Source organism: Pseudorca crassidens, chromosome 2 (genome assembly GCF_039906515.1).
Source record: "Pseudorca crassidens isolate mPseCra1 chromosome 2, mPseCra1.hap1, whole genome shotgun sequence".
NCBI lineage: Eukaryota > Metazoa > Chordata > Mammalia > Artiodactyla > Delphinidae > Pseudorca > Pseudorca crassidens.
In genome coordinates this window covers 728,627-748,739 of record NC_090297.1, presented here as the reverse complement: position 1 = coordinate 748,739, position 20,113 = coordinate 728,627, and the positions used below count along the sequence as shown (strand labels likewise).

At 50.9% G+C, this 20,113-nt stretch overlaps 1 protein-coding gene across 5 annotated transcripts in view; it reads left to right on the top strand.

Moving 5' to 3' along the window:
• GNB1 (G protein subunit beta 1) overlaps window positions 1–19,845 on the top strand; it is a 91,465-nt gene extending 71,620 nt beyond the window's left edge. For 3 of the 5 annotated variants that reach the window (XM_067717727.1, XM_067717724.1, XM_067717728.1), the window contains 8 exons: window positions 694–800; window positions 4,948–5,011; window positions 6,327–6,489; window positions 14,379–14,445; window positions 15,897–16,098; window positions 16,730–16,946; window positions 17,769–17,884; window positions 18,123–18,451. In XM_067717727.1, coding sequence (XP_067573828.1) covers window positions 694–800; window positions 4,948–5,011; window positions 6,327–6,489; window positions 14,379–14,445; window positions 15,897–16,098; window positions 16,730–16,946; window positions 17,769–17,875 — 927 coding nt within the window. In that variant the 3' untranslated portion in view covers window positions 17,876–17,884; window positions 18,123–18,451. Of the gene's footprint in view, window positions 1–693; window positions 801–4,947; window positions 5,012–6,326; window positions 6,490–14,378; window positions 14,446–15,896; window positions 16,099–16,729; window positions 16,947–17,768; window positions 17,885–18,119; window positions 18,452–19,222 lie in introns of those variants that run through there. The other 2 variants (XM_067717726.1, XM_067717725.1) reach the window with 2 other exon arrangements.
• Window positions 19,846–20,113: the final 268 nt, after the last annotated feature.

The window sequence follows — 20,113 nt, the reverse complement described above, 5'->3', positions numbered from 1 at the left end:
TGGGGTTAAACAATAAGTTAAAGAAAAATTAGACTGCGTAGAATAACCTGCATTTGAATCTCAAATGCACTTTGGACTGTACGTGTTTTTAAAGCTCATTATTGTGATACAGTTATATTCCATTTGTCAACCCAGAATCCTTAACATCAGGGTTTGTATGTTGAAGTGAACAGCAGGTTTGCATGTACAGTTTTGTGCCCTAAGCTACAGAGTACAGACGAGATTCCATCGTGGTCCAGCTCAGCGTACAGCCTGGTCGCTGGACAGCCTGTAGGGCTGGGGCCCTGTGTTCGATTGTGATGTAGGCTGACGAGGCTCTAATTCAGAGGAAACCCATGAGGGACTGACGGAGGCAGGAGGAGCTGGGCCGGGCGGCCAGCTAGGGAGACAGCAGAGACGGGAGGGGAGGCGGCTCTGGGCCAGCCCCAGGCCTGCTGCGCAGGGGGGCAGGGGACGCGGGTCCTGGAGAACAGGTAGAGTAGTGGACTTTCGAGAACCGGGAGAGGGAAGGTAGGTGCCCTGGGAAACGGGAGAAATCATGGAGCGAGGCCTGGCAGACTGGAAGGAGCAGGGCAGGCACAGCCGTGGCCAGGGCGCCGGGGCCAGTGAGCGGGCTGGGCGTGAAGGAGAGGAGACCTCGCGGGGAGAGCATGCGTCACGCGATGTTAATTTGCAGTAACTTTTATTTTTAAGATCACAAACAACGTCGACCCAGTGGGAAGAATCCAGATGCGTACCAGGAGAACGCTGAGGGGGCACTTGGCCAAAATCTACGCCATGCACTGGGGCACGGATTCCAGGTGTGTGGGGCGTGGGCACACGGAGCGCTTGACACGTGCACGGAGGAGAAAATAACCTGAGCTCATTGGCTGTGACTTGTAAAGCAAAAATTAGGCGTTTGCGTCAGATGTGCGAGCAGGCCAAGGCAGCAGCCCGGGTGCCCGAGCTCCATCTGTGTTCCCACCTGCCTCGGCCGAGCGCACACGGTCACCTCCTCACCACCCTCCCTTCGCCTTTGTCCTCCCAGCTCCGTGGCTCGGCGCCCGTGCCACCTTGGGGAGGTGACCTGTCCTCTGTGCCATGGCTCCTCCTCTTTCCAGCCTGTTCCTCGTGGCCTCTTGTCCACACCCTCTCCTGGTTTCGGTGCCCCGGCTCAGGGATCAGAAGCCACTTCCTGTGGTGTCCGTGTCCGGAGGGTTAGAACAGCGACTCGTGTCCCAAGGTTCCTGCATGAGTCTGAGCTGGTCGTTGCTGCTGTCACCGCCTCTCCCCGGCCTGCCTGCCCCACCTCCCTTTCTTCTAGCCTCTCATTCTTTCTGCCTTGAATTCTGCCCCGTGTTCGGACCTCTTTCTAGGTTCCCCATCTCCGTCGCCCTCCCGGTCCCTCCTCTCCTTGCCCTTAACCTGCAGCAGCATTGAAATGAAATCCATTCAGCTCTTTTCTGTTCCTCTTTTAGAGGCTGCTGGGAAGTCTTTCTCCACTTTTCCACCCAAGTAATTACATAAAATGCTGTGTGACTTTGTGACTGTAACATGTTCTTTCAAATAGCTAACATGGTATTTCAGATGCCTTTCTTAGAGGAGCATTTTTTTCATGTTTAATTATCAGAGAAGAATTGTTTGCTTGGTTGTTTTTTTCTTTGTTCATGAAATTGCCTGCTTTAGAGTGTCAACAGCTACAGAACAAAAGAGTCTATTTTTAGTTTTTTTCTGTAGACTATCCCATATAATTCCAAATGCAAATGAGAGCTAACTTAGATCATTTCAATGATGGCAGTAATCAGAAAGAATAAAAATGGGAAAAGAAAGAAAAATGCCCTTACTAGTCAATCCACCTCAGAATTTATTGTCAAAAGTAGATGGTAACCAAACAGTATCTTACCTTTGGGTCTTTCCTCCCATCTGTGGGAACATCAGTGTCCTGATTAGACAGGACGTTGGATGGTTAGTGATGTGTCACTTGTGCCCTGAGAGGTGACCGAGAGCTGTGCTCAAGGAACTAAGGCAGGTGTGTGGCCAGAGCTGTGGTGATGTGGAGAGGGGCTCGGGGGAGGCCGGGGGCCGGCAGCACCAGCTCTCATGGGCATCCTGAGCACTGCTGCCAGGCCTTGCGTGCCCTCTGGTTCCAGCACAAATTCTGCCTCGAGAGCCCTGTGGTCGAAGGAACGAACGCAAAGGCAGGAATAAGCAGCACCGCATTCCGGGTCCTGGTCACCCCTGAGAGAAGGGGTGATGTGGGAGACCCAGGAGACGCTGTTGGGTGTTGCATGGGTCTTGTTCTCTTTCTTGGACAGCGTCTTGGGTACGTGGGCATTTGTTTTAAAGTTGCTCTTCAAAGGACATTTATTTTATAATGCCCTTATATGAGAGCTGTATTTTACAGTCATAAACAAGGAAAACAAAAAATGATACCAAAGAGGACCTTTGCTATCCAGACCCCTTCAGAGATTTTTTTTTGTTTTTTGTAGATAGCTGTGTTTTCTGGAGAGGTAAAATAGGTAAAATTCTGCCTCTTTAAAGTCCAAAGAAAGTTTATTTTTATTTTGGCTGTACATTTTGCTGAAGGCATCTTCGTAAACAGAGGGTACTGTACAGCCTTTTTTCATGATCCAGAACTGTAATTTGGGAATGCCAGTTATTTGATCATGTTTGTATAATTCATGGAACCTCTCAAACTATTGCACTGATTAGCAGTTTTCTTTTAAAACTATAGGAGATACCCACGGTGAGGTTTGTGTATATGCATGTGTCAGTACACATTACGTATGCATTTATAACATGTTTATCAATACGTTGTAATTTTTTTATACTTAAAGTCTACTTTTTGTAACATTTGAGAGTCTCAGTCACATGAATTAATGCTAAACTCCCCGCCCCCTTTTTAAATTAATTAATTAATTTATTTTTGGCTGTGTCTTCGTTGCTGCGCGTGGGCTTTCTCTAGTTGCAGCGGCGGGGGCTGCTCTTCGTTGTGGTGCGTGGGCTTCTCGTTGTGGTGGCTTCTCTTGTTGCAGAGCACGGGCTCTAGAGCGCAGGCTCAGTAGTTGTGGTGCACGGGCTTAGTTGCTCCATGGCATGTGGGATCTTCCCGGACCAGGGCTTGAACCCGTGTCCCCTGCATTGGCAGACAGATTCTTAACCACTGTGCCACCAGGGAAGCCCTATCTCCCCTGTTTGAAGTCTGCTGAAGTGTTATAATTGAGAGTGAAACCCAGCGAGGCTTGAGAGTCCTCCCTCCTCAGAGTAAATGAAGGGCCTGAGTGAGGCCTTTGGATCTGCACCTCTATCTACTTAACCCCTGTTTTCAGTGTCCTGGAGCCCTGGGCATCCTCCTGGTTCTTGCCTCGGTGTTCTGGGTGGGTGGCACCTCTGGGGAACTGAGAGCTCTAGGAGACAGAAGGAACCAGGTCCCAAGCGGTCGTCCTACTGGGGATTAAGAGGTGTGTCTTTTCTCACCTTCTGGAGGATCAGGGGCTGCTTAATGTCTCTCTAACCCTGGGGCACGTCAGCACATAGTAAGCTTTCCGACCAGGAGGCCTTTCTAGAGGTGACCCTCCCGGAGGACGAGCTTCTTTACGTCAGCTCTGATGTTCATCCAAAGCCTGTGCTTAGAGGAGCCTGGCGGAAATAGAGCCGCAGAGCGACCCTGGCTCCGATTACGTGGGGTCTTTCAAGTGCCTAATATGTTTATAACTGCACCTTGATGCAGGGATTTACTTTAAGAAATTGCATCCAAAGAATAATAGGATTGGAGCCTGCATGTAGTTCAGTTCCTGGATAAGTTTTTCATGCAGTGCTGAACACGTATTTATTCCCCGCCAGACTCATTGCTGGCTCCCTGAGAAGGGTGCGCATCAGAGCGCAGAGCTGGACGAGAAGGACCCGCTGTCAGAGGGATTCGAGGGATTTTACCTCCAGGTTTTGACCAGTTCAGGAAGCCGAGTATATTGCGGCTGAAATGGTTGAGACCCGTGTTTTGATAAAATCTCTAAAACTGAAAATCCTTCTCCTTATTTACCATGCTGACACGTATCTCTGCGTGGGATTATGGAGAGAGCCTTCTTGCCGTTCCTCGAAAACAGCACAGTCTGTACAACAGAGTTCCTTAGGATATCTTATGAGTACTGGTGGTTCCCTGAATTTACTCTCACTTGAAATTCCTTTGCCCATTAGTCATGTTTTCCTTTTGCGGTTTCCTGTCTTCTTTCTGCAAATACAGACTGAGCACCTTTTCAAGACACAGATCCCAAACGGCACAGTTGACCAGAGCAAGAAAATTGTTACGAAAAATATTCCTGATAGTTAACTAGTGTCTTCTGTGGGGCCAGGCACAGCTGTGCTTTAGACTGTCATCTCTTTGCAAAGCAGGTGGAAAGGGGGTGCCTCCTCAGTGTTTGTAAGGGCCTCGCAGTCCCATTTTGGCTCAGTCTGGGAAATTTTCATGGGGTATCTTTGGTGAGAAATGTCTCATAAATTTTGAATATCTAAAAACTTATTAGTCCTTTATATTTAGGCTTTCTACGTGTCAGAATGGAACAGAAAATTATATACTAAATATTTTCTACCACCTTTGACTCATGAAAGAAAGATCTGTAGGTCTCAAATCTGATTTATGGTGAACAGAAAACAAACAGAAGCAGTTCTAGGCAACCAGCTTGTCTCGTCTGACCAGCCAAGGGACTGTGGCCAGGTCTTCACCTGAAGACAAGCACGATTGAACCTGAGCTGTTATCGCTGGCAGTATTTTCTTTTCATGCTTTCAAAGTTGGTCTAACAATTAGAACGTTTTTTTGTGGGGGGGGGTGCTTATAAATAAGTGCACTCTGTCAGCAAATATAATGTTGGAGCGCGTTAGTCATCACTAAAGTTTAGTTTTCATTCGTTGTCTTTGGGTGACTTCCCTTGTTGGTGTGGTACTCATGGTTTGCTTTTTTCTTTTTCCTCCAGGCTTCTAGTTAGTGCCTCACAGGATGGTAAGCTTATCATCTGGGATAGCTACACCACGAACAAGGTAGGTAGTGCAAACCCTTCCCGGAAAAGCGGCCCGGGAAAGGCGGGTGTTTAAACTCTGGGTTCACTTACGTAAAATGTATAACGGGAGAGGGTGGGGGAGCACAGTGAGTTCGTTTTTGTGTGAAGCCATATGGGTCAGGTGGAAGCCCAGTCACGTGGCTGGCATGTGTCACTGGTGCTGCTGGGCCGGCGTGGTGTTGCTGCGATGTGTCGTCTCTTTACAGAGCAGGTTGGGGGAGCCTCCTGAAGTTTCTAGGCAACTGGAGTCCAGTTTTAGCTCAGTCTGGGAAATCTCACGCTTCATTCAAAAATACAGAGATACAGCTTTCCGTTTAGTCTACTAGTTTTTACAAGAAATAATCTGAAAGAGTTTATACTTTGAAGTATAAGTTAAATTATTTTAAAATTTCAGTCCAGGGTTGTATCATATTGAATGAAAAAGCACTACCGTTGGTCTAAACGCGTGTAACAGACAGAATGCAGTTTTATTTTACTGGAGGACGCCACACGTGTATGACAGAATGCAGTACTTACAACAGATCTGTCTCAAACACAGGGAGGTGTGTGGCAGGGTTAATTACAGTGATTTCTAGTTTGATTACTTCACTAAAAACGCTTTATTTTTGGAGTGAATTTTATAGCCATTTTGACAAGCCAGTGAAATGTTTTCCTTTTACTATATAATTGTGATTCAGAGGCTATGTTGCCATTACTTAAGTGTCTACCTAACTGTAAGTTATGACTTTATTAAAACTCTACATTTGGGAATTCCCTGGCAGTCCAGTGGTTAGGACTCAGTGCTTTCACTGCTGAGGGCCTGGGTTCGCTCCCTGGTTGGAAAACTAAGATCCCACAAGCTACGTGGTGTGGCCTAAATAAATAAATAAAACTGCATAGGGGCTTCCCTGGTGGCGCAGTGGATGAGAGTCCGCCTGCCGATGCAGGGGACGCGGGTTCATGCCCCGGTCCGGGAAGATCCCACATGCCGCGGAGCGGCTGGGCCCGTGAGCCACGGCCGCTGAGCCTGCACGTCCGGAGCCTGTGGTCCGCAATGGGAGAGGCCACAACAGTGAGAGGCCCGCGTACCGCAAAAAAAAACCAACAAACCTACATTAAATTGGTGTGCAGCACTGGATTTCTAATTAAATTATTACTTTATCTGACTGCCCACACATATAAAATATTTTCAGAATAATTTTGGCCACTGTTTTGCTGTGCAGTGAAAGTTGAAGACTAGAAGCAGGATCATAAATGTCAGTAGTTAATGTTTTTGACCTTGAGCGTGCTTGCATCACGTGTGTCTTGTCATTTAGGTTCATGCCATCCCTCTGCGTTCCTCGTGGGTCATGACATGTGCATATGCCCCTTCTGGCAACTATGTGGCCTGCGGTGGCCTGGATAACATTTGCTCCATTTACAATCTGAAAACTCGTGAAGGGAATGTACGTGTGAGCCGTGAACTGGCTGGACATACAGGTACATGTTCTCATCAGTAACCTCAAAGTTTATACGCTGTGTGCCTTGCATGAGTTACATGCTATGGACACTCACCCCTTCTCAACAATTATTTAATGAGATTGGCTACATCAATGGCCAGATATACTCTTAAAATGAAATCAAACACAGGCCTTGATATTCCTTTATCAGTAAGAAGCCTTTGGATATAAGTCGCTGTAGTGGCTGTTGTCAAGGATCTTGGGAACGTAGGTCGCTCCGCAGCAGCTGGACGCAGTTCGAGGCGTTCCTCCTTCTGAACCTCCTTCCATCCTGAGTGCGTTTCCAGAAGGGTTCCTAATCTAGACATGCGCGAGCGTGCACGTGTCTCCCTGTGCGCACACGCACGTACTTATCCACATATCGAGACACCCTTACTGATCTCTTAGCATCCTTCATAATGACTGGCATTCTTGTTGCACAGGAAGCAGAACAGAGTCCTTCAGGCTCAGTGCTTTTGAACGTAGCCAGCTCTGTGCGTTGGGGGTGGTGTGTTATTTTGGCTCCTGTTTGCTTTGGGGTTGCTTCCTTCTTTAACTTTCTATCTTCTTAAAGTAGAAACGTAGATCTTCCTACTTTTTCAAATATAAATTACCCTCTGAGCGTGGCTTTAACTGTATTATCATTCAGTGGGAAATATTTTTAATACCCTTTTGATAACTTGTTATTGGTTTCCAATCAAATGCCATTATGTTCAGAGAAGATGTTCTGTACCAGTTCAGTTTTTCACATTTATGGAGACTTGCTTCCGGCGGAGCGGGTGGTCTGAGGATGACATGCCGCACGCGCCTGGGAGTCCAGGCTGTGGGGCAGGTTCTCGGCGTGTTCGTCAAAGCAGGACTTTGACACTGCTCACAGCTGCTGGTAGAAGGCATGTTCGTGACTGTCGCACGTTCCTGATGAAGTGGCCCTCTTTCTCAGCACCTTCTGTGCTGGCAAGTCGGCTGTGTCTGATGTTAACGCAGCTGCTCCAGCCGTCTTAGTCCGACTGTTTGCATGGTGTGTTTTTTCCCATCCACTTACCTGTATTTATAAACAGAGTCCCTTAGACACAGCACACACCTGGTTCTTTCTTTTTATCCACTCTAAGTGTCTGCCTTCCGAATAGTATGGGGTTCTGTTTCATGCAGTGTGGGTGCAGTGGGATTTGGCTCTCTCGCTTTATGGTGTGCTCTCCTTTGCTGCCTTCTTTTGGGTTACTTGATGTTTTAGAATTCTATTTTAGTTTTATCTGTTGGCTTTTCTGGTTACGTCCAAAAAAGGGTTATGTAGGGATTGCAGTGTACATTCATAATTTTTCACGGTGCACTCAGAGTTATACTGTATCCATTTAAATGAAATACAGGAATCTTGTGGCCATAAATGCCCGTTTTCTGCCCTTCCTCGTTCTTTATGAAGTTCTTGTGGGCGTTGCGTCTCCACGTGTTATAAGCCCCACAGTATATTGTTCTGTTTGTTTCCTCTAAGTGTTCGTAGCCACTTGAAGAAGTTTGAATCGCCAATTCACTCAAATCTTTACCATCACGTCCTGAACACGTGAGCTTTTTTCGGGTTCCCTTCAGCCTGATGAACTTGCTTTGCCGTTTCTTACTGTGAGTGCTGGTCTCCTAGCAGTGATTCTGTCTGTTTTCATTTATCTGAAAATGTCGATCATCCTTCATTCTTGAAGAAGTTTTTGCTGGATATATTTAATTCTGGGTTGGTATTATTTTCTTCCAGCACTCTTAAGGTTTTTCTTTGTTTTTTAACAGTTTGCGATGTGCCTTGGAGTGACTTTCTTTGTTTATTGTGCTTTAGCACCTTGAATTTGTAAAGTTTTGTCTTTCACTAAATTTGGGAAATACTAGAAATCCATTTTCTGTTCTTTGTTCTCTGTCTTTTTGTACTCCAGTGGGTGCATGTTCGCATCGTCTCTTAGGTCCCTACGGTTCTGTTCTTGTTTATTCCGTCTCCCGCTTCCCCAGAGCTGTCCTCCAGTACACGTGACTTCTGTCACCTCCAGTGTGGTGTTAAGACTACCCAGCAAGCCGTATGTGCCAGATGTTCTGTTTTTCAGTTCTAGAATTCGTTTGCTTTTTTAAAACAATCGTTCTTATTTTCCTGCTGACGTTTCCTGTTTATTTGTGACGAGCGTATTTAGGACCCTTGGGCAGAGTTCCAGGAGCTGGCTTTAAAATTCTTACCTGCCAGTTCCAGCAACTAATCCCTTGAGGTTTGGTCTTGGTGGCTCTTTCCTCTTGAATATGGGCGACATTTTCCTGCTTCTTGGTACATCTAGTGATTTTGACTTGTGTCCTGGGCTTTGTGCAGACTCTGTTCCCCTGAAGCCCTGCCATTTCGTTCCGTTGGGAGCAGCCACACAGCCGTGTGGGAGCAGCTGTCCTGCCTGTGTGGTTTGGACAGATGTTGGGGCAGTAGGTGTGTGATTTTTAGGGCCTTCTGCGGCTTTCTCCTTTCCAGGTTTCCTTCTTGCACTTTCCAGTTGTGGTTGACCAGAACCCTATTTACTGGCTGTTCAAGAAGGTTGGGCCGTAGATCTGCATCTGAGATGTGGCTGCAAGAGGGGGCCTGCCCTCAGGCACAGGACAAGCAAGCTTGTTGAAAAACAAGCTCACCCAGTGCCTTTCTCTTCTCCCAAGTGCAGGCTCCCCTCCGGTTTGTCTGCTTCTGCTTCCAGTGCTTTCAGGTTTTTGTTTTTATATTTGTCCAGAGCTCGTGGTGGTTTCTGTGGGAAGGTTGCTCCTGGGGGTGGGAACTCCCCTTCTCGGAACCCAGCCTAGGCTGCCTGCCCCATCCTTGTAAACTGGGAGTTCTGTCCAGTGAGCACCCTTCCTAAACCACTTTGCTTATAGCGTTGATGAACTCACAGCACATTGAAAAACACATTCTTACTGTTTATCGATCCCTTATTATCAGATTCAGTGTATGGACTTCCATTTTTAATTAAACCTTTTTAACACTTTATTTGCTGAAACAAAAAAATAAATCTAGTATTAGAATGTTTTCGAAATTTTGTTTCCTTCATGTATCATGAAATTTTACTTCTTTGGGAGTTGAGTGGTAGTGTTTTTTTAAACATCTGGCCTCTTAAGAGTATTTGTGACTTTCTTCAGACATGATACATAATTCAGCTTCAAATCAATAAAGGTTAAAACTTGGTAAATTCAAATAGCCTCACTTTAGTCAGGGGGTAAAGGTGTGAATGGTTAGTGGGTTCAAGATCTGAGGATGTGCGGTCTGCATCTTGTCTCAGTCCTTCTAAGCCTCCGTCTGATGACGTTAGTGCTCATCACTCAGGCATCTCTCTCTGGCCTGAGCCTTAAGTTGAGAGCTCTCTGTTAAGCTGTGGTTGGGACATTTTGTCGTAGAGTCTTAGAAACTCAGTTGCGCAGAAAACCCACCTTGGTGCTCTTCTCAGCGGTCTCCCTGAGCCCTCAGATGGTGTCTGATGGAGTGAGGGCGGGAGTCGAGCCTCTGCGCTCAGTTTCAGGAGAGAGGCTCTTGGTGGTCAGTTTTGTGTTGCTGTTGTTTCCAGAAAATACAAGGGCCCATATGGAACAAACAGAAGCTTCCTTCTCTAGAGTTGGCCACCCAGGCTTTGGGAACGCTAGCAATACTTGAGAGAGCAAACATCAGATGGCGTTCTATCTTCTGGTGTTTTGCCTTTTAAGTTTCTATCTTAAGGAGTAAAGGATGCCCTCTGGAAATGGTTAATGGAATGAATTCACAACGATTGAGACGGAACATTTATCATTATTGCTGTTGCTATGAATATATTACGTATAGAATAAAACTTGCTGAGTGCTCTCTTGGTGAAAATAATAATACAAAGGCATTAGATTGTATATTTGAGAAATTAGTAATACCCTAAAAGCTCATTCTCCTTTCCTAAAGCTCCCATCGCAGTGCAGACACATTTACCCTTTCTGAGATCACCATGGTCAAGAATTTAGCCAGAGGTTTCCTGGGGGTGACATGACTGCCTTGTACTCTTGCCAGAAGCCCTTGCGGTGGCTAAAATTTCGTTTTCAGGGATGATTTGTCCATGCTACCCGGGGCTTGAATGCACGTGAAAGCACAGTGGACGGGCCCCCTGGCCTGTTAGTTGCTTCTTTCCTGACAGGCGCCAGCAGGCCCCGCTCTGGGAGGAAAGACGTGTCCCACAGTTCTGCTTCGGGCCACACTGTGCTGCTCTGCGGCGCCCTGTTCTTTGGCAGTTAGTTAACGTGACAGCAGTTTTAGGCTTTCTGTGGTCACAGTCTGGGAAACTCAGATCCCACTGCTCACTTCCTGACCTCACGGACTGCGCCGCCGGCTCAGCTACCCTCTGGGCTTCCCTCCAGCCGGCTCAGCCCCCCAGCAGCAAGAGCCCCCTCTCCCAGGCTGGCCACGGGTCCTGGCTGTGCCTGCATTCAGCCTGAGAGGATACGTGAACCTCCGGGTGGACGGATGCACCCGGCCTGCTGCTGGGTGCTTGTCCTTTGGCATCAGCAGTTTCTGGGTTTGTCTCTTTGGGGTGGCGTTTCCTCACTCGCAGGCCTTCATGTTACTTCGTTGTCTCTCTTTCGTTTTCACGGAGCTGCTCAGAGAACGCACCCTCTGCTCCCGGTCTCCGCTCCCCTGTGCACCTCCGAGCTGATCGGCGGCTTTCCCTCCCCACCCAGCCAGGTGCCCCCGCCTCCCCCAGGTGCTGGCTGGGCTAAGACTGCCAGCGTGATTCACCGTAGAAAGTTGGGAAAGTAACATTTCTTCTTCTGTGTTTTTAACTTCTAATCCCATCCAGAACTGCAGCGTTGTCCTGCAGAGGTGGAGAGGGTTCCGTTGTAAGGTGCGCCGATTTGTCCCTGTCGTCGGTCATTGCAGCAGTTCCCGGCTTGTCACTAGTGCGCGTGTTGTGGCTGTAAATACTGTTCTTGCAGAGGAGTGACTTCTCAGGCCGTAACCGTGTTCTTGGGATGAGTTCCCTTGGCCGCGCTGTTTGGTTCGGGGCAGCACTCGCGGCGGCTCACGTGTCTGTGCACGTTGGTCTTTGGTTTTGCCGTCTGGCTCAGCTGCCTTCTGGATGAGGAGGTAAGCTTGTCTGCCTCTCCGGCCCAGGTTCCCATCAGCGACACCCTGTCATGAGACCGTCCCCCTTCCCTCCCACGGGTCCTTGACCTGAGCGCCTGCCCTGCCTCACTTCAAGCCTCCTCCCCTCTGGACTGCTGCCAGCTCGTCCCCGCGCCAGGCTGTCCCCAGCGCACCTGTGTCCCGCAGCCACTTGTCTCCGTGAGGCCTGGCACCTCCACACTTGGTGCCCACTTTTGTCAGGGTCTGTTTTCCCTGCCCCTCTGGAGGCCTTCGTAAGGCAGCAGCGCCACTGGGCCAGCCACCCTTCTGCTGAGGACACTCACACACTGACACGGCCCCTTCAGGGAATTTGCTCGCTCTTACGTAAGCAAAGACAGTAACTGCCACCGTTCGTTGAGAACTGAAATGTGCAGACAGCTCCGTTCCTCCCGATAATTCTCCAGAATGATCCCAGTTCCTCTGGGAAGCCTGGGGCTCGTGAGCCAGCTCACGGGAACATGCACTGCAGGTTAGCAGCTGCGCTGAGAATCGGGCCTACTCTGAAGCCACTGCCCACCTCCCAGCCAGAACGGCCCCACAGGCTTCCCCGGAGCCCGGGTGCCCCTTGATGGTCCCCGTGCACACGGGGCGTCACTGGCCTCCTGGGACGCTGGGCTTGTGGGGTCAGCTGCCGAGCCCGCCGGCTGGACGGTCTGGTGTTCATGGTTGGTGAGCTCCCGTCTCAGGGCTGTTGAGTCTTGATGCTCAGTACTTGTTTGTTAACCTAATTTAAAAGCTGGTTCCGGGACTTCCCTGGTGGTCCAGTGGTTAAGACTCCGTGCTCCCAGTGCAGGGGGCCTGGGTTTGACCCCTGGTCAGGGAACTAGATCCTGCGTGCCGCAACTAAGACTCGGCACAGCCACATAAATAAATATAAAAAGAAAAGCTGGTTTCCACCTTTTCTTTCTGGGAGGAAAAAAGATTTTTGTAAAAAATATAATATCCACCTGGTTATTGTTTTTTTCCCTCGATGTACAAAATACAGAGACCAAAAAAGTGAGTTATGAGCCAGCAGCTCTGACTTTGTCTAATGAAAAGTAGTATTTGGATAGGGTTGACCCTTGAACAACACAGGTTTGAACTGTACTGGTGCACTTACGCCTGAGGTTTTTCTCCAAATACAGCACACAGGAGCCCGGGTGGGCAGCGTCCCCAAGGAGACTGAGGAAGCGCCGTCACGAGGGCCGACTCCAAGTTCTCTGCAGATTTCCAGCCTCGAGGAGGCTGGCACCCCCGGCCCCCATGTTGTTCAGGGTCAGCTGTGTATATTTTGAAAGCTCAAACTACAGGAAGTTAGAAAACGAACACCAAAGCCACCCCAGTGCTCTCCACACGCAGTCTCTCAGGTCCCTGAGACGCCCTCGCCCCAGGACCAGGCCGGGCTCCGTGTGTGCTGCCCCGCCCCTCCTCTTCATCTGCATGTGTCTTGGAGTCTTCACAGCATTTGTGGTCCCCAGGGACCATGTGTGGTTTTGTAGATTTGGTCATTTCCCACAGCCTGCCTGGCCCCTGAGGGTCAGCCAGCTGACGTGTGCTGACCATCCGAGGCCCTGAAGAGGCCAGAGCAGGTTGCTAGTGCTCGAGAGCCGAGGCTGTAGCCGGCAGCCTCTGGTCCTTGGGGCGGGAAGCTCGTGGACTCCCTTGGGCTGGACCACCGCCTGCACAAGGTGGGACAGAGGTCATCTTTGAGGTCGTGTTTCTTTGTGCTGTTGACCTAGGAGTGCCCCTGTATGGCCCTGTGTGAGACCAGGCGGTGCTGCCGTCTCCACGACGCTCCTCCCTGTCTGCTGGGATCCCAAGTCAGACAGGCTAGTGCTGTGATGGCGGGTGTGAGGGTCCCAGGGCTGGTTCCCAGAAGGCTGGCTTGAGCGAGGGTGAGAGTGTGCCAGGAAGTAAGTGCTGTTCTCGGAGCGGAACTTAGGCTGAGACTCAGCGGGAAGAGAGCCCGTGTGGTCCCTGGTGTCCTGTGGACGTGACGTGGCCTCCAGCGAGCACTTGACCACAGGTCCTTGTCTAGGCACGTCGTTGCTGTTTTGAAATTGTTCTCTCTCTGTTTTTTCTATGGGAGACAGTACAGTAATATGTTAGATAAGTGCTTTATTTTCCCAATATTCTTATACTTTCCACATCAGCAGCCTTCAGTGGGCCTCCTCTCTGTATTTTGTCTTTGATCTTACTGATTCACACAGCGTCACACGTGGCTCTGGTGTGGCCTGGGAAGACCTGGCAGGCATGCTTCTCCCTGGCAAGAGCCCGGCCTGCTGGGGGCAGGGGCTGCTCTGCCACCATCCCCTGGGCCCTCTGGGGGCAGGTGTGCTTACCTTGCACGTGCAGTTCTCAGGGTCACCTACACTAAGACAGAAGCAGCGCTTGTCCCGTAGAAAACAAACCCACCCCCACGCCCATCCTCCTCTCTGGCTCTGGCCCCTGCAGACCCTCCGTCCCTGCTCCTCCCGACGTGTCCAAAAGGGCAGGGGCGGACAGGTGCACTTGCCTCCCGAGCCTCTTGGGGCGCCGTGCTCACCGGAGTCCAGTCCTGTGGGCCTGGGGCTCTGACTCTTGCCCGGCAGTGCGTGTTGTCCGTGCTGCTTTCTTCCTCTTCGCAGCACGCACGGCAGGGGCCGGGGGTGGTGGACGAGGTATTTGTCTCCCTTGCTGTGGACCTTCCCGCCATAGTTGTTCTGCCAACGTGTTCTTCCATTTATAAGATCATAGAGTCGGGGGCTCGAATTCTGGGGCCATCGTGTGGCTCTGTTTTCCAGGTTACCTGTCCTGCTGCCGTTTTCTGGATGACAATCAGATTGTTACCAGCTCTGGAGACACCACCTGGTGAGTACTTGCGCGCCAGACCTGTCCTCATGCTGCTTGCTTTGGCCCGTGGCTCGAGACGCAGGGGAGTTCTCGGTTAGGCCATTTTAACTGGAAATGGCCAGGCGGCTTCAGACACGCGAGGCAGTGAGTGGTGGGTGGGCTCGTGGTGCGCTGTGCCGATCGGAAAGCTCAGAGTTGGATTTTGAACAGCAAAGAACTGATTCTGAAACTACAGTTTTGCATGCAGTGCCCGCTTTTCTCCCCCTGCAGATTTTACCTTTGCAGGCCGTCTTTAGTGGCACTTGGGGGAGGGGGTGTGCTTTAGTCCCTCGCTAAGGTGAGCACCGCCTCACTGTGGACTCCGAGCACAGCTTTAAAAAACTTGTCACTTGTCACAATTTCACGTGAACTATATCAAACTAATTAATTTTTAGAGTTTCACCTTACTTTTGGATAGACCACGTAAACCTCAGTAATGTTTTCACTCGAAGCACCAAAGCATATCCTTTTAAATCTTTAGGTAGTTGAATCATTTTAGGCTTACACTCTCCTCGTGGGTTATTCTGGTCCTTGGAGGCATGTGGTAGGCAGGAGCCAGCGGGCCGCGCAGTGGGCAGGGGTGCCCCGGCTGGGTCCTGCTTCCTGAGGTGTCCTTTATGTATGTCCAGAGGTTCACCGAAGATTTATGGTCTGTCTGGACTGTCAGTTGGGGAAGAATTTCTGTATTAGAAGATACTTTTGAAAGCTTTTTCATTCATGAGGGATGTTCTTCAGACCCTGGGAATGTCTTGCTTCCTTCTGTCATCCCTCAGGCCCTAGCAAGGGGCCCTGCACGCTTGGATTTGGGTGGTTGGGCTGAGCCGGGTTTTCTGCGAGGCTTCCGGTGGCGTTGCTTCTGTGGGTGAAGCACAGAAACAGCACACGCTGTCCTCGCGGCGCTGCTGTGTCTCACCTTTGACTGCCCTCCGTGTAGCCACCCAAGCAGACGGCTGTGGGCCCGAGCTTAGCTCTGCCACCGCTGAGTGACCCCAGTTAAGGGCCGTCATCTCCTCGTCCCAGCCCGTGGGACCCTGGAAGGCACGGAGCTGGCAGCAGCAGGGAGCGCGTTTTCTGTCCAGCCTGGGATGGCAGCCGGGAGCTTCCTGCTGCCCCTCGCTGAGCCCACGCGGGGGGCCGCATGCATCCCTCCTTGACAGGGACTCGGGCTCCCTCTTTTGTTGGTGTTTGAGTTGACGTGGAAATCACAGTTACCGTAAAGCCCGTGGGCGTGTGCTCATCTGTACTGTGTGTGTTCATTGCGTTTATTCGTTTGCTTTGTAACAAACCCTTCTAAACAAAGTCGGATTACAGGTTTTAGAGTTGCCTTAAGTGCAGACGTTTACTGCCGTCCTGGGGGGTTTGAAGGACCGTTTGTCACAGGACTAGTCTCCTGCGCAAGTGGGGTGACCGCTGTCATTGCTCTGCTCCAGTGCCCTGTGGGACATTGAGACCGGCCAGCAGACGACCACGTTCACTGGACACACCGGCGACGTCATGAGCCTTTCGCTCGCCCCGGACACCAGACTGTTTGTCTCTGGTGCTTGCGATGCTTCAGCCAAACTCTGGGACGTGCGAGAAGGGATGTGCCGGCAGACCTTCACCGGCCACGAGTCCGACATCAACGCCATCTGTGTGAGTTGGGGTCCGAGGTGCGGGTCGGGGGCCCTTCGCCGGCCGTTAGCAAGTTAGAGTCCTTCTCTGGAGCCACGGGCCGCATCGTCAAATTTGAAGATGTTTTCAGAATTAGATGGTCTCTCTTTTCTATGCAGATACAGTCAAATTGAAAAAAACTCCCTGTGGGAGACTTAGCTGTGACTTGATCTGTCCTTGCTGAGGCCTGGCGTATCTCCCGGCCTTGGGGTGACCAGTGACTGTATCACGCGGCTTCCCCCATCAGGGGACGGGCAGCGCCGCGGCTGAGCCCCTTGGCCCAGCTCTGCGGGGGCGCGCGGGGCGCGGCGGTTGGGGGAGCCTGCCCTTGTCCCCGGCACCGTGACGGGCGGGCCCGGTCTCGCGAGGAGCCGTCCTCCTCGGGTTCAGCCTGGCTGCCAGCAGCCTGCAGGGAGCCCAGCCCGTCAGTGGTGGCCACTCTCCCGCTGCTCCTTTGGGAGGCCGAATGGGGAGGGAAGCCGGCTCTGGGGAGGACGAGCACGTTGCGCCACCCCCGTGCGGGGCCCGCAGTCGCTCTGCTGTCGGCAGTTCACGTTCACGGTAGTTCTTTCTGTGCATTTGCAAATCATCTTGGTTCGCTTTCTCTCTCCAGTTCTTTCCAAACGGCAATGCGTTTGCCACTGGCTCGGACGACGCTACCTGCAGGCTGTTCGACCTCCGTGCGGATCAGGAGCTCGTGACTTACTCCCACGACAACATCATCTGCGGGATCACCTCCGTGTCCTTCTCCAGGAGCGGGCGCCTCCTCCTCGCGGGGTACGATGACTTCAACTGCAACGTCTGGGACGCCCTCAAGGCCGACAGGGCAGGTAGGCAGCGGCTGCGCCTGGCCGGCTGAGACGCGAGCTGCGACGTGTGGGCCCGGCAGGGGGACGGGAGGCAGGCCAGTGGCGGCGGGCTCTCGGCCGCACACGGTGGGCAGGAACGGGCCAGCCGCGTGGTCTTCACGGCCCCCCTCCCATCGGGCCTGTTGGAAGCACAGACTGGAGCTCACACGTGAAAGGCAGGCGAGAGGTGTGTCCTTCCCAAGTGCATTAAAACGCAGGTTGTGCAAAAGACGAGAACTTGCAGTGTTGAAGACGGGGGGTGCGGTGCACGGACTTAGTTGGTCTGCGGCATGTGGGATCTTCCCGGACCAGGGCTCGAACCCGTGTCCCCTGCATTGGCAGGCAGATTCTTAACCACTGCGCCACCAGGGAAGCCCCCTGTTCCATTTTTTATTTAAGCATTTTACCGTCGGGAGTGCTCAGGAGTCGGTGCAAGAGGCCCTAGGTTGTTCAGTGTGTGTGTTAGTGCCTTTCAGTTGTGTGTGTTCCTTGTTGTCATGCTGTTATCCACGTGTCTTGATAACAGACACGTTGCCAGATTCTCCAGTGTGTTTTCCTTCTGTGTGAATCCCTCCCGCAGCCGTGGGCACGTCCACCATGGGAGAGGAGCACGCTGACCCTTCCTCGCCTTGGACAAGTGTGGGCATGAGCTTCAGTTTAGTTTCCACTTGACCAGGCTTCCTCTCCTTCCTGGTGCCCTTTCCTCACCACTGAGGCCTGGCAGGGACTGAACCTTGGGGGCTTCTGGGTCTGCTTCAGGGAGTGGCTGGATCCAGGGGTGACCGTGCTGTCATCTGCTCCCAGGGGTCTTGGCCGGGCATGACAACCGCGTCAGCTGCCTGGGGGTGACTGACGACGGGATGGCCGTGGCAACAGGGTCCTGGGACAGCTTCCTCAAGATCTGGAACTAACACCAACAGGTAAGGAGCAGCCCCGTGCCCTCCCTGCTTGTAGCTCTACGTATGACATTGTGGGTCGGGGTTTCTAAGATTAATTTGGATGTAGTTGATCTGGACTTGTGGGCACGTGAGCATTGGTGTCAGCTTGGAGCACTTCCTGTGCCCTCAGCCGCGAGCGGGTGCACCCATCATACTGACTGTGCACCTGCACCAGGGTGTCCGTTTCTCTTCATGTTTCTCTAAACTCTGTTTAAAGCAGCAGGTGGACGCCGCTGTGACTGGAAGACCATTCCAACCTTGGAGCGTTACAGTGATAGCATTTCCAATCCACCCCTACTAACGCGGATGCCCTGCACCCCTCAGAACTTCAAAAGGGCAAGACCTTTTCCCTTCACTTATTGCTGAAACCAAGAGCACAATTCCCATTAAGAGAAGAATCTCTGTGCTGTAAACTAAAACAAATCGTGCATTCCTTCCGGGACCATTGTCTTTGTTTTTCTTTTTTTTTGTTTGTTTTTCTTTTCTTTTTTTTTTTTTTGTCTTGAATGAATTTAAAAGGAAATACTATAATAAAAATGTTAACCAGAAGGTAAACTTGAGTGTAATTGTAAGGCAGACACACTTTTCTACTAGTTTCTTTGAATTCTAGATCAGTGATCCTGTTTTGTGTTGTTCATGGCGAACAAGTTGAGGACTTCATCTTGTAATTGATTCTAAGTTTCAGATTGTGTTTGTAACAGGATTTTGCAGACATTCATATTTCCTTCTTAAAATATATTCCTTTCTGTTCAGTAGTTAAACAGAGAAAGAGGGTCTAGTGCAGCCTCTCTGGAATTGTTAATGATGTAAATTTAGTCCCTAGTTTTTTTACTTTTCGTCTCGTGTCACATGATCGTTGTGTGCACACACGGCATAGAAGGGTGATGCTGAGAAGTCAAGGAACAGAGCACGCGCCGTGGACGAACAGTGAACACCAGTTAGGCACCTTTGCTCCCCAACCCGCTCTCTCTACCTTCTCAGTTCAGTTTTTAATCTCACCCTGGGTCTCCTTGTGAAGTTGGAGGGAAGTTTATACAACAGCAACAGCGCGACACTACCCTGTGCCCCACCCTGACCGTCAGGAGCCTCTGCTCTCAAGCGAGGTGCCCGTCCTGTGCTTGGATAGTCAGTCAGTTATTTGTGTATGAAACAATGTACAAATCAATGTTTTGAAAATAATGATCTCAAACTTTCTAAGTTAAATTTTAAAAAATTTGATCGTTTGCCATATCGGGTGGGTTTACTCTTAGAATCGCATGCTGTAGAAATGCTCAAACGTGCATATAGGACTCAGTCCTTAGATGTTCTCTTTCTTTTCAGAAATAACCTCTTTAAAGCTGTAACCATTGCTCCTCTGTGCACACGCATCGCGTCGGAAGCCGTGCAGCCAGCGGCTCTGCACACTCACCTAGCGGGATACTCACTGTTTTCTTTATTCCTTTAAAACCAAGTCCTGTTCCAAACGATTGCTGTTGGAATTGGGGGGTGGGGCGGGGTGGTACAGGGAATGGAGACCCCGGCCTCCCTTTGTGGATTCCTCACAGCCCGGCTCTCCCGTGGAACCAGCCTTTTGCACCGAGGCAGACCATTTTTCTAACATGCAGACGTCCCTGGTTTTGTGCGCGTCCAGTGTGGAGCAGTGGCGTTGGGACGGCGCAGGCCTCCTCCCCGCACCAAGCACTCCCGTAGAGGCAGCAGCGGCTTCTCCATCCTGTGTTTGCACCATCCTGTGTGCCCTGTGCCCTGGACCCGCAAAGAGTGGGACAAGCACCCCCCCCGCCCCGGCCCTACCCCCCTCGGCACCCCTGTAGAGCTCTCTGCACCCTGTCCCTCACCTTTTGTATTTAATTTTAAAGTCAGTGTACTGCAAGGAAGCTGGATGCAAGATAGATCCTATATTCACTGTACTGTTATTTAAGATGTAATAAAGCAGTTTGACATGAGGGATTTTGGCGTGGCTGCTCATTTGTGGGGCTGTTTCGGTGTCTGGGGGGCAGCTGCCCTCCCCTGGCTGCCCCCTCTTCTGCCCACGTGATTTTTTGTCCCCCTCACAGAGAGTCCATGAAAGGAGCGGCCGGTCCTCAGATGGGCCTGCAGAGCAGCAGCATGCCACCAGCCCTGGCCCCCCTGTCTGGTGGCCAGACCGTGGTCCTCTCATCCCCCGGCAGCGTGAGTCTCCCGAGTGGCTGTCCGACCTTTCTCTCCTCTCTG